The sequence below is a fragment of the Sus scrofa genome, chromosome 13, assembly GCF_054392235.1.
Source record: "Sus scrofa isolate SSC_HxYL_T2T_F1_AM1 chromosome 13, Sscrofa_HxYL_maternal_Yorkshire_Landrace_v2.0, whole genome shotgun sequence".
NCBI lineage: Eukaryota > Metazoa > Chordata > Mammalia > Artiodactyla > Suidae > Sus > Sus scrofa.
The window spans coordinates 177,983,509-177,996,977 of NC_139395.1; the positions used below are offsets into that span (position 1 = coordinate 177,983,509).

At 37.2% G+C, this 13,469-nt stretch overlaps 1 protein-coding gene across 17 annotated transcripts in view; it reads right to left on the minus strand.

Annotated features, from left to right (window-relative positions):
* The window catches only part of EPHA6 (EPH receptor A6), an 870,463-nt gene that overhangs the window by 23,854 nt on the left and 833,140 nt on the right, over positions 1-13,469 (minus strand). For all 17 annotated transcript variants that reach the window (XM_084989131.1, XM_021070704.2, XM_021070712.2 and 14 more), the window contains one exon: positions 7,061-7,210. In XM_084989131.1, coding sequence (XP_084845257.1) covers positions 7,061-7,210 — 150 coding nt within the window. The remainder of the gene's footprint in view (positions 1-7,060; positions 7,211-13,469) is intronic.

A 13,469-nucleotide genomic window follows, 5' to 3' on the forward strand; every position in this document is an offset into this window, starting at 1 on the left:
TTTTAAAGAGCATCGTGTGTGTGTGTGTGTGTGTGTGTGTGTGTGAGAAACAAAACAAACAAAACCCAAGACTCCAGTCTTGCATTCAGATCATTAGTTTGAGCTAAGTCACCTCTCATTTATATGGTGCTAGTTTTTTCCTTACATATTAGCTCTGTGGGGATTTGGTTATTTAATGTTGCCTGCTGTTCCTGTTTTGCTTGCATTTTCTTTGGTTAAGCACATTACAGAGTGTAAGTGTTGGAAGAACTGCAGTGCCCTTGGTGTCATCTTTGGAGCTCATGTATCTCCTAGCATTATAATGTGCTCCTATTACATAGTAAACAATTATTTTGAACTTGGATGAAAATAACATAAAACATTATCCTGCAATACCTTAAAAAAAAGAAAAAAAATGCTAGAAAACAGCAAGGAACTGTACACCTTAAATGTGCATATGACATGTTTCTGAAAAATGGGCTAAATATGTCAATCATTAGAATTTTATTTTAAGCTACTGCCTTAAATATTTTTAATAAATATAATAAATATAGTATATTTTATAAATGTTAGCATCGAGACAAAAATATGGCAGAAAAGATTTATAGTTCCAAACAACAGTGAGTCAATTCACATTCTTTTGCTAATAGGAAACAATGAAAACACTATTTATGTGACAGAGTGGCATACATAATTAAAGATGCTTTGATCTCATTACGTAGAGCTTGTGTGTTACAAGAATCCTTTGAAAATTAGACTACTATAGTATACAGCATAGCTTTGAGGGTAAAAGCATGCACTTTGGAGTAAATAGGGAGGCTTCAATCTCACTTCTACCATTAACCAGCTAGGAAGCTTGAGTAAGTTGCTTAAACTGTCTAGAAAGCCTCTTACCTATAAATGGGAGTAAAAATATTATCTGTCTTAGAAAATTACTTTAAGATTAAATGAGCCAATAATCTATAAATAATAAAACTTGGCTCATAATTCAGAAATTGCAAGCTATGATCATTACCATTGATTAATTAAGTACTTCCTATGTACCAGGTACTTTCTATTTATTACCTCTAATTCTTTCAAACCCTGCAATCGAGTGTTTTGAACCATTATAGACAGTATCTCAGGAAGCTTAATCCACTTGCAATTTACATGGCCAGTGACTTGCAAAGTTGAGATTTGAACCCAGATCTTTCTAGATCTAAAGCAGTGGCTTTTAACAGGGAGTGACTTTTTTAATACCTTATCTCTGGACAATGTTTGGGGACAGTTTTGATTGTTGCAGTTGGGAGGGTGCTACTGGCATCTAGTGGGTAGAGGCCAGGGGATGGATTAAAAATCCTACAATACACAAAACAGTTGCCTCTCCCAACAATTATCTGGCTTAACAATAGTTTTGAGGTTTTGAGACTCTGCTCTAAAGTTCTCATGATCTTTCCACTACACCTGCTGCCTCACTAGAATGTAATGAAGCACAGTGTTAATATTTTGGTGTCATCTGACATTTCAGTAAAGAAAGCTGCTCTTGAAAACGGTGTGCAGAAAATAACAATATAGTATATCTATGGCAGCACAACTGCTTTCCTTTCCTCCGTAACTCCATGTGACTATGGGGAGATTGCCAACCACAGTGCATCACCCACCTCCAGGCTGGTACCTAAATCTCATTGGGCCAATCACAGTATCAATTTCCTAGCATGGTTTTGGTTCAGAGTTGGGCAGGGTGCTAACAGAGTCAACCAGTCTTCTCTGGGATTAGTATATGAATTTTCACAGAGAAAAGGTCTCATTCTGCTGAGGTTGCCATGCTGCAATGCTGACCCCTGGAGCTTAGAGAAGAATAAAGCACAGAAGACCTTAGCAATAAGAGAAAATGATGTCAAAGGATATAATGCTTGGGAGGCACTAAAAACCCTGAATGATTCCCAAGATAGAGCACTGCTTAACTATCTTCTTAGTTTGATGAATAAAAATATTTATTTTTACTTAAGTTAGTTCAGGTTGGGTTTCTGTCATTTTTAATCAAAAGTACCTTGAATAATAGAGTATCCATGCTTTTTTTTTTTGGCATGTATTAAAAAATAACTATTCACGTGATGCATTCACACAATGTTGTTTATATTCGAAAGGAAAAGGTAGAAGGCCTAAGGTCTACCCTTGAGGAGTATACATTCTACTTGGGGGCAGGGGCAAGACTTATGTGGGAACTCCATCTCCTCACCTACAGAGGGTGCCTTGAGAGTGAGGGCTGGGTATACTAGTTCCACATCCTCACCCACATGCCCTGTGACTGGCATGTGTTTAATTGGTAACTGCTGAATGGCTAAGCAGATAGCACCTGCTATTATGTTTGGTAGGCCTTTTATGGACTAGTCCTGTGCACTCTTTTTTTTTTTTTTTTTTCATTTCCTTATGTACATTCCCTAATGTATATTACCACTGACCTTTGGGAAATTCATCATTTTATTCACTAAAACAGATTATGAAAACTCAGACTTGTTCATGGTAATAAAATACAACATAGTCTGCAGAATGGAGGGACTATTTCATAAACACTATCTGAAATTTCCTAAACTCACTTGAAATCCAAGGCATGTTAACATTCCATATTTAACTAAGTCCATAAATTAAACTCACCAAAATGTAATAAAAATATAAAATATTCAAAGAGAACATAGTTGAATTTTGGTCTAAAAATTACTTTCCTTATTTAAAATACACCTTGGTTGAAAAAAGTCAAACACAGACTGTACTTTGACCAAATAAATGAGAAATACAGGAGAAATAGCAAATAACCAGTATTTGGAGAGAGCAGCTTGGAAAGTTTTGATTAAACTATTTCTACTTCTGAACAGAAATTCTGGTTACAGGATCTGTCACAGATATGCTGACTTCCAATATGTTAAGCTAAACAGAATTTGAACTCTCTTACTGCACCAGAAAAAAATATTCATAAGATACATGAAAGATTTTAGCTTTTAGTACTTTCCTCTCCTCTTGTATTGATCTTAAGGCCTCAAGAGTTTGGCTTTCTTCCCCCCAGAATTGTTTGTTCTCCTCCTATTTTCAGATTCCTGCTTTATATTCTTTGGTAGCCACTCAAAGACCATGAAAATAACCAGCCGAGCCTTTACCTGGCCCTTAAAAAACGACCCAGCTCTAGGTGGAGGGAATGTTTAGCTTTGTTCTGTGGGCATTGGCAACCCTGAAAGAATGAGGAAGTGCTTAATGTCAGGAGTTTATTCCTGGCTGCAGCAACTTCTTCTGGTTCCAAACATAGTCTTTGTGGCCAAATGAGGCTTAATAGACAGAAAGGCTCTCTAAATGGTCATCTTGGACACAGATCATGAATACATATGGCCAGAGTGGCTGGATAAATGCTTGAGCAAAAGCCAAGAGGGGAGGAGTTGACAATAAGATTTGGAATGCTGTAGGCAACAATTAAGAACAATTTACATGGGGGTCTATGTTGGAAACTACACATTTGAGCTTTTTCTCTCTGAGGCTGCTCTCTTAGAAAATCTATCTTGTGGTCTGATATCTTCACTTGAACCTGCTCTGCTCTATGGAAGTCCTATCCAATTCTTTTACCTCCACAGAGATTCAGGAATGTCCTAAATTTCAGAAAAGAAAAATCTGAGTCATTCCTTTGCTTAGATAAGTATGATAGCTATTTCTCCAGAGATTATAAAACCATAGCATGTTACTACCTAAAGGGGTATTAAAAATAATTTAACTTAATCCATTGATTGTATTTATTGGTTAGGCAGCTGAGGCACTTTCATGGTTGAATTATAGTCTCTGAAATGATGGTCATGGTTACCAAATAGGTGGTACAATGTACCCAGGAGATAAGATGATAATCCAGGAAGCAGCAAAAATGGTGAAGCTTCCTTTATGTTTATTTGTCTCATCCTATTATAAGGAAGACTATGACATGTCTAATAAGAATAACTATGACTTTTATGATCATAACAGAATGACTTTTATGAATTATTTGATAGTATATATTATATAAAATCAAACTCTTAGCTTTTCTTATCCTTCTTTCTTGATTCCCAACCCATCAAAGCAGTGATTATCATGTATATAATTCTATATATATATTTGCCTTTTAGGATGCAACTGCAGCATATAGAAGTTCTCAAGTCAGGGGTCAAATAGGAGCTGCAGCTGCTGGCCTACTCCACAGCCAAAGCAACGTGGGATCCAAGCCGCTTCTGTAAACCATACTGCAACAGTGTGATCCTTAACCCAGGGATTGAACCCGCAACCTCATGGATGCTAGTTGGATTCATTATCACTGAGCCATGATGGGAAATCCCATACTACATATTTTGTTGAAAGTCTGTTTCCTTTTTGCTAGAATATAGAATAATGTAATGAGGGCAAGAAATCATTGGCCTGTGGACTGTAACTAAACTACCATGAAAGACACAGTTATTTCCTCTTCTCCTCTCCTTGCCTGTGACTTCTAACAGGTTATTAAAATTGTCTTTTTTTTTTTTTTTTTTTTGTCTTTTTGCCATTTCTTGGGCTGCTCCCACAGCATATGGAGGTTCCCAGGCTAGGGGTCTAATCGGAGCTGTAGCTGCCAGCCTACACCACAGCCACAGCAACGAGGGATCTGAGCCTCGTCTGTGACCTACACCACAGCTCACAGCAACGCCGGATCGTTAACCCACTGAGCAAGGGCAGGGACGGAACCCACAACCTCATCGTTCCTAGTCAGATTTGTTAACCACTGCGCCACGACAGGAACTCCCTAAAATTGTCTTCTGACATCACTGTCAAAGCACTGACTATGTGATTCTAGGGAAATCATGTCACTTCTCTATGCTTCAGTTTCATAAACAAGTTCAATGTGGGTTTGACTATATAATCTTTATGGCCCCTTTCAGTGATAACATTTGTTTCCTGTTGTATCTCTAGTTTCTGAAACAGAGAAGGCATCAATAAATACTCTTTAATGAAAAATGAATAGATTAATACAGCAGTACTTATACATGATATGCTAATAAATATGTCAGTTGTGAATGTTCAAAACTTTTTATTGGCAAGGATATATTATTAGGAAAGTTTGGAGTCCTCTGAGTTAGGCAGTTTTTATTTTAAGTCTGACAGGGAACAGGTTAAGACAAGGATTAGGTGGAGCACCAATTAAAGAGGGTACTTGAACTGAGGGCTCTTCTGTGCCATGGAGACTTTAACTCATCTGAGGGAGGACCTTTTTATTCTAGAGATTTGCTTGAATGGCCTATTTTAGCCACGTCAAAATAGGACAAGCAGGCAAGCATTATCTTGGGTTAAGAGTAGAGCAGAACAATGGTGATTGATCCAAAGCTTCTATGACCTTGGATAACTGGTTGAAAAAAAAAAAAAAGATGATTTCTTTCTGGGAAAGAAGGGACAAGTTTCTGCTTCTGGATCCAATTTTAAGAAGAGCTGGAGAGATGGTCATAAGTTACCCCAAACAAGGCCCAGAGGCAGAAAAGAGCAATGAAGTCTTTCAAATAAAATTCACTGAAGAACAGTAAACTTTAGGCAAATGACTTGGATCCATAAGTCTAACTATTGGGAGTGTAACAGAGGTTGCAGGTTATGGCACATTCTGTAATTAAAGGCAAATATTCTATAGGACTGAGCCACCTGGCTTTGCATTTTGATGTGTTTTAAAGAGCAAGATTGAGCAGTGTTTTATGACCTTGAACCTGCTGCCTTTAAGTCTGGACCTGGCATTCTCCACAGAGTAGACACCCATAAGATGGAGCATGACATGACCCAGCTTTAAAAGTAATGCTCTACTGCAGGGAGAAACAGTAGTCATAGTGAGCTGACTAACCAAAACCCAGTCTTCTTTGTGCCTAGCATTCAAAAAGGATAAGCTGGGAGCTCCTGTCATAGCTCAGAGGTAATGAACCTGACCAGTATCCATGAGGACATGGGTTTGATCCCTGGCCTCACTCAGTGGGTTAAGGATCCAGTGGTATAGGTTGTGAGCTGTGGTATAGGTTCGCTCGGATCTGGCATTGCTGTGGCTGTGGTGTAGGCTGGCAGCTACAGCTCCGATTCAACCCCTAGCCGGGGAACTTCCATATGTCATGGCTGTGGCACTAAAAAGATACACACACAAATCCCAAAAGATAAGCTTTCTCTGTCACTGAACCAACCCTTAATATACGTGGGCAACCTGAGGTCGGGATGGAGTATGAGGTGTGGAGGGGCAGCCCAGGCAATTGAATGGAAAAAAGGGAAGAGATGTAACAAGAGTTGACTGTGTTGAGGGATTTTCTATAGTCGCATAGTCTTTGTTTCTACCTATGAACGTTCAGAATCCTGTTATAGCCAATTTTTCATTGCCATCATCTCAGAAACCATTAGATACTCTGAAGAAGGCAGATGAATGGACAAAGTCTGAATTCTGAGACAAGGCAAGGGAGTGGGATAATAAAGATGTTTTCAGTTATGACAGCACACTTATTTGCATTGCTGGGACACTAGTGTATTTTGATTACTGTCTCTATGACTTTGTACAGGCCATAGAGGTCAAATGCGTGTTAACTATCCAATTCTACAATATTATGAACCACCAATGTAGTTTTTACAAATAAAACAGAAACAGATTACATCAAGGGTTGTGTATCTCAAAAGAACCGTACTAAATGGCATATTTTGATAATACATTGCCTGAAAGCATTCAATCTATCTTACCAAGTAATATCTAGTCTAAATTAATTTGCTCTTTACAGTGGTACAGTAAATTGCCCTAAGGAAGAAAGGAAAGGTAAACATTATTCTTTATTTTTTTGTCAGTTGTAGGTCAAGGCTGTTGACCTATGACGTGTGTGGAAGTATCAGACAACATGGATCAGGTACTTGCATGACAAACCTGTCATCTGGCCCTTATGACATCAAATAAAGCTTAGAGTGAAAAGCAACTTAGCTTCTCAAGTTCAGCCACAGATCCTAAACAACTCTTTGGAAGATAAATGCTAATATGAGTGAGGGCAAGAGACACATTTCCCCATCAATGCTAATGTGTTTGCATGCACAAACTGGCTGTATAACTATGGGTGGCACTTACATCTTGATTAGACATTTCCCAATAAGGTCTCTCTCCATAGGACATGACCTCCCACATGACAATGCCATAGCTCCATGCATCACTTGCTGAAGAGAATTTTCTGTAGGCAATAGCTTCTGGGGCTGTCCATCTTATGGGTATTTTCCCACCCTAGAAAACAAATTGAAAATTTTTTCAACTGGGTCACAAGTGTATTAAAGATTGAAGTGGCATTGCTACTGAATACATTTTATTAGAAAGAACCAAATATTGCATAGTAGCACTGGCATTTTAAAGGAAAAGAAAATGAGAGTGATGTTAAAATGTCAGAAATATTTTTCCTATGTCATTCAGTGAAAACAGTTTAACGGGAAATCACACTTCAGAAACATTTTATTTCATTCATTAGAGAAATGTATTTTCACTTTGGAACCATACAATTAAATTCACTATCATGTCATTTGAACAAAGTTCCAGATTATAGACATTAAAACTCAATATTGCCCAACATTCATTAAACGTATTACCTGTATAAATAATAAAGACAATAGGTTCTAATTTAATTGAAGTCAAATGGTTAAATACAGAACTGAGATCTTCTCTACCAATTCAATGTTTATCAGAACTTTTATTTCCTTTCCCTTTAGTCCTTTTCACCCGCTTCAACTATGCTTATTTGAAATTTAAAAATCCTTGAGCATTATACAAAAGCCTCTTAGAAAGATAATATTTCCTTAGAACACTTTAGTTTATATTTTTGTTCTGTGTAATAAGTGAACATATTAAAGGGACTAAATTGTACAAATTTAGTCTATACTGCTTAGGTATTAAAGTCTGCTATTGTGTTATATTTATATTTTTAATCAATACTTATTACATTTTATCTCTCAAAGTACTCTTTAAGTCCTTCTTACTGTAATGACAAGAATAAAACAATTCATCCATTTGATTTACAATCTTTAAAATCTTTGTGGCTCTGAAGAGCAAGGTGAGCAAAAGAGAGTAACCATGGCACCACTAGATGGCGGAAAAGAACAATGAGCTGCTCCCAGACTTCTGTCTCTGACCCCCGAGGAGACAGCTTATGTTCCCAGCAAAGGATTTTCAATAGTCAGAACACACGTCAGGATGGAATTGTTTCATTATTATCTGCACTTTCACAGTCACATCATCTAATCGTCCATTGTACTCAAAGTCTGGTGTTAGGGTGAATGAAGTGGAGGGAAATAAAGGGTACACTCTCAGGCCCTTGAAGAATTTAGGGCTAACATCTTCAAAGAGAAGCTGTTAATCAAATAATCTAAACACTACTTATTTAATAATATAAATACTATTTACTTGATGGGAAAAGAGATTCATCTGAAATAGGAATGGTTAGGTTTCACAAGGCAAATGGGAACATTAACAGAATGCTCTTTTTAAAGACTTCTAGCAAAGAACTGTTAGAAGGAATCTTGGGGAAAATACCTTTAATTTGGTCTCCTTATTTTACAGGTGAGGTGTGAGCCCAGGGTTTAGAGACATAGGTTTAGAGATTCTTCCCGACGTTATTAAGCACATAGAAACAACTAATGTTATCATAGTAGTATGATGGGGTATTGGTATAGAGAAGCAAATATATCCCATTGGGGAAAAATTGGGCCAAACTAACTTTAATATTTCAACACTGAGTATCTATAGCCATCTATGACAGTCGTCTAACAGAAGGGAGGCTGAAACCTGGGTTTTTCTCCTTTTGGGGCAGCACCAAATTAAAAGCAGGAATTACATTTACAAAGTTGGTGATAGAAGTTTAAGAGGGTTTTGAGTCAGGGAAGGAAGTTGCAAGAGGAGGATTATTGAACACAAAGTAGCGTGGCCAGATAAAACATAGGACCCACAGTTACATGTGAATTTCAGATAAATAACAAATACATTTTTAGTATTGGTATGTCCCATGAAGGAATTATTTTTTTTAATAAGTACATCCCAAATATCACATGGGACATATTTATACTAAAAAGATATTCATTGTTTACCTGCAATTCAAGTTTAACTGGGCATCCTATATTTTTATTTACTACATTTGGCACCCCTTAACCTAGGGCATTAGAAAAATTCAGAAATGAGAACATTGTAAATGATCTAACAGAACGAGTATTCTCAAAAAACTAGGTGGTCTATACCTCACTAGGGTATCGCGAGGACCTCACTCAGGGACAAGGATACTCTGACTTGTACTTGGGCACCAGCACTACAGTAGCCTTTGTTTTATTGAATGTTATGGGTGAAGCGCCTCATGCTCCCATGAGGCAGGCTTGTGGCTCTGCTTTTTGAAGTCACTTAAGTCAGGCTTAGGCTTCTTTCCAATATGGAAACCACACTTTCAGAGAATAAATGCCGATCTTTATATTTGAGTTCAGAACAGATGCAAGAGCAGTAGCTTCATCCAGCGTTTTTGATTCTGGGTCTTTCTTGGTCTCTTCTGGAAAACAGTGTGTGGAACTGTGAATTTCTAGTCTTGCTGGGCTGTTCCTTTTCTAAATCTTTGTGAGTTCTATTGAGAGCAGCTAAAAAAATGGAGTTAAGGGTTATTTTATGTGCATTCACTTATAAATGACATCTCACATAAATGAGTCACATATAAATTTATATTTCCTATAACTTGATATCACATATAAATGATAACTTATCACTTTCCTTCTTAGGATTTTATTTTTTCCTCAAGGAGAAGATATTACAGAATGCTTGATTGATAGCATTACTACCTGTTATGGAATGAATTGTGTTCCCTCAAAATTCATATGTTGAAGACCTAACCCTCAATGTGACTGTAATCTGGAGAAAGGACCTTTGAAGAGGTAATTAAAGTTAGACGAGGTCACAAAGGTAGGCCTTAATCCAACATGACTGGTGTACTTATAAAAAGATGAAGAGACATCAGAGGTATGCAGGCACAGAGAAAAGGCCACGCAAGGAGATAGCAAGTCAATGACTACCTGCAAACTAAGGAGAGAGCCCTCAGGAGAAGCCAAAACTGCTGACACCTTGAATTGGATGTCTACTCTCCATAACTGTGAAAAATAAATTTTTATTATGTGAACCATCCAGTCTGTGGTATTTTGTTGTGGCAGCCCTAATAGACTAATACACGACCCATATAAGAAACCAAAAATATTTTACTAAGATGAGTAACAATGCAAAATGGACAGTACATCTTTATTTCAAATTTTATTCCAAGTTCCTGTTGTAATGGAATGTGTGAGCTAGAATAAATCTTAAAGTATGAAAAATTGGCATAAAAGTTTTAATGTAGGAGATACTATTCTAATTAACAATAATGTGTAGTAACATGGGTCTGACAGCGTGCACAAACTGTAATAATTCTGAGTCTATATGGAATGGAGATAAGCAAGCATTCAAATCTTTTTTTTCTAATGGGTGTATCTATACTAGATATAGTTTATATCTAAGTGAACGATGAGAGAGAAGGATGTCCTTAACATTTTGTATGGTCTCTCCTGCTTTTCCCACTTTAGTGGAATCAAAAAGTCTAGTTCTTTAATTTAATTTTTATTTTTTTTGCTTTTTAGGGATGTACCCGCAGCATATGGAAGTTCCCAGGCTAGGGGTCAAATCGGACCTACTGTGTGCCACAGCCACAGCAACTCGAGATCTGACCCACATCTGCGACCTACCCCACAGCTCACGGCAGACCAGATCCCTGACCCACTGAGTTAGGCCTGGGATCTAACCCACATCCTCATGGATACTAGTCAGATTCATTTCTGATGCACCACAAAGGGAATTCCTAACTTTTTTTTTTCATTTATACTGATTTTTATTTTTTCCATGATAGCTGGTTTACAGTGTTCTGTCAATTTTCTACTGTATAGCAAGGTGACCCAGTCACACATACATGTATGAATTCTTTTTTCTCACATTATCGCGCTCCATCATAAGTGACCAGATGTAGTTCCCAGTGCTATACAGCAGGATCTCATTGCTTATCCATTCCAAAGGCAAATAGCTTGCATTGACTTCCCGTGTGGCTTTTTTTTTTAATTGAATGGATTAACAAATTCCTGTGGCTTAATCTCATTTACTCATTTTTGCCCATGATCTTGAATCATAGATGGAGGTAATAAACTAAGGCATATTTTCTTCTCAAAGCATTAACCACCAGATGTTTGTTTCAGGTTTCAGGAATGAACAAATTGTACTTTAGATTTGAAATCACAATCATTGGAACATTACATGTTGCTTTACCATATGTTTATGGGAAAAAAGGAGTTACTAAAGATGCTAATCAAAATGACTGAATGTAACTCCAAAGATTTCTCATTTACTAATACCTTCCTTATACAGCAAGCTTAATCACTTAGGCAACAAAGGAGGAACAGGAAGTAAGAGAACTGGATATCACTACTGAAGAGGTTGTTAGCAACAGAGCTTGATTGCTAATAAGCAGGTAGGAAGGTTGCAGCAGAAAAAGTGCTAAAGTGGGAACCAGGAGCCCTGTGTACCTGTAACTCTATACCCCTCGGGGAATTGTACTATAATTGTATTTAACTCACATCTGAGTTTTAGAACCTAATCCTCTAATCTTCAGCAGAGGGAACAATCAATTGAAATATAGTAAGGTTATAGAGGCTTATACTAAAACCAAATGGAAAAATTCCATCAAGAAACAAGAATACAGTAAAAATCTCTCTCATTTCTCATTCACTGGATTTGATGTTATCTTAAAGGAAAATGATTTGAACAGACACCAATTTGCCTGCAGACATTCCTTTCCTTATTTCCTCAATCTACCTCTGTAGCACCCAAACTCCAGTGAGTATAAAAATTATAGTACAGAAAACATATATACTATGTTTGAAGATGAGTTTAAGGACTTTCTAATGGCAATTTTGACTAAACAATGTTTTTCATTATGAGCTGCAAATTCTAAGTGAGAAGCAGCTCTACTATGATCCACTGCATGACCCTGGGCAAGTCTTAACGCTGAGTCCTATATTTCAGATGTGCAAAATGAGGGCATTTGAATAAATGATCATAAAATGGAAAACTATAATGAGTTTTAATATTGGCCTATGGTTTCTCAGCTCCAATTAAATTGTAAGGAGATAGGCCATATGAGTTGGTACCTAGACTGTATGAACAGATAGCCTGCTGACAGATAGCAAAAGAGATAAGTACACTCTTTTTATACATCCCCAGTCAATAATTAATGGTCACACACACACACACACACACACACGACCTCACATCAGTGTCAGGGGATTCAAAGATGTAAGATTAATATTCTCTTGCTATAAACAAAAGACTCTTTTTGGCATAGTATTAAAAAAAATGTAAGTCACTGGTTAATAGCATCCAGTTTTCATAGGATAACAAGTACTTTAGAAGTCTATGGTAACCAGCATTGTTTTAGGCCACAAACATGTGAGATACACCATTTTTATACTTTTATATAAAACAAAGACTTCTTAACAGTTGTTTCTTGTTCCTGTGTGGGTGTTTAGTGTCTTGGATTTTATGAATGCAGAACTCATCAACTGTTTGACCTTGAGCTGAAACAGGCCTGCAGTTAGGTTTTTTTCATGGTAAGGTTTTTGAAGTGAATCTAAATGCCTTTAGACAGGTCATGGGCTCTCCAGAGCACCACCACTCCACTCTACTCTTTCACCAAGACTCTTGTCAGACACACTTGACCTACTTCCATTATCCTCCTGGCTCCTGTAGGCAATGCCATCCTCCACACCCCTGCTCTAACTTTAACCCAATCTTCCCATTCTGATTATGAAACCATTATCTACTTCTGAAATTTAGTTATACCGTATTTTTCATAAGGAATAGGGACAGGCGACAAATAACTTCAAATCAACATGAATAGCTAACTCAGCTTTGTTTTCCACTCTCTAAAAACAATCTTAACTATGGAAAGAATTTCTCATTCTTCTCTCCTCACATCATCTACCTAGAACTACACTACATTGTATTCACTGCCTAAATGTATGGGGCTTCCTTGGTGGCTCAGTGGTTAAGGATTCGTGTTGTCATTGATGTGTTGTGAGTTTGAGTTTGATGATCCCTGGCTGGGGAACTTCCATATGCCATGGCACAGTCAAAAAAAAGTATAAAGAGCTCAGTGAATGTTACTTTTTTTGGTTCCCTTAATGAGACAGTGTTTATTGTGCTATTCAAAACCTCACAAATTACAATCCTTTTCGCCTGTTTCCTCCTAAATTGCTCCTGAAAATAATTCATTGCTGTCTATTTCTCAGTTTTCTCTTTTGATGAGAATATGGTTGCTACCTCATTAAATGAATAACACTATTCTGGGGGCTATATGTTAAATTAGATTTTGTATTATATCCTGTAAGGCAGATAAAGTAGGACACAATGTTACTATCAGGTGTGAGAATTAAACATATACATTATTATG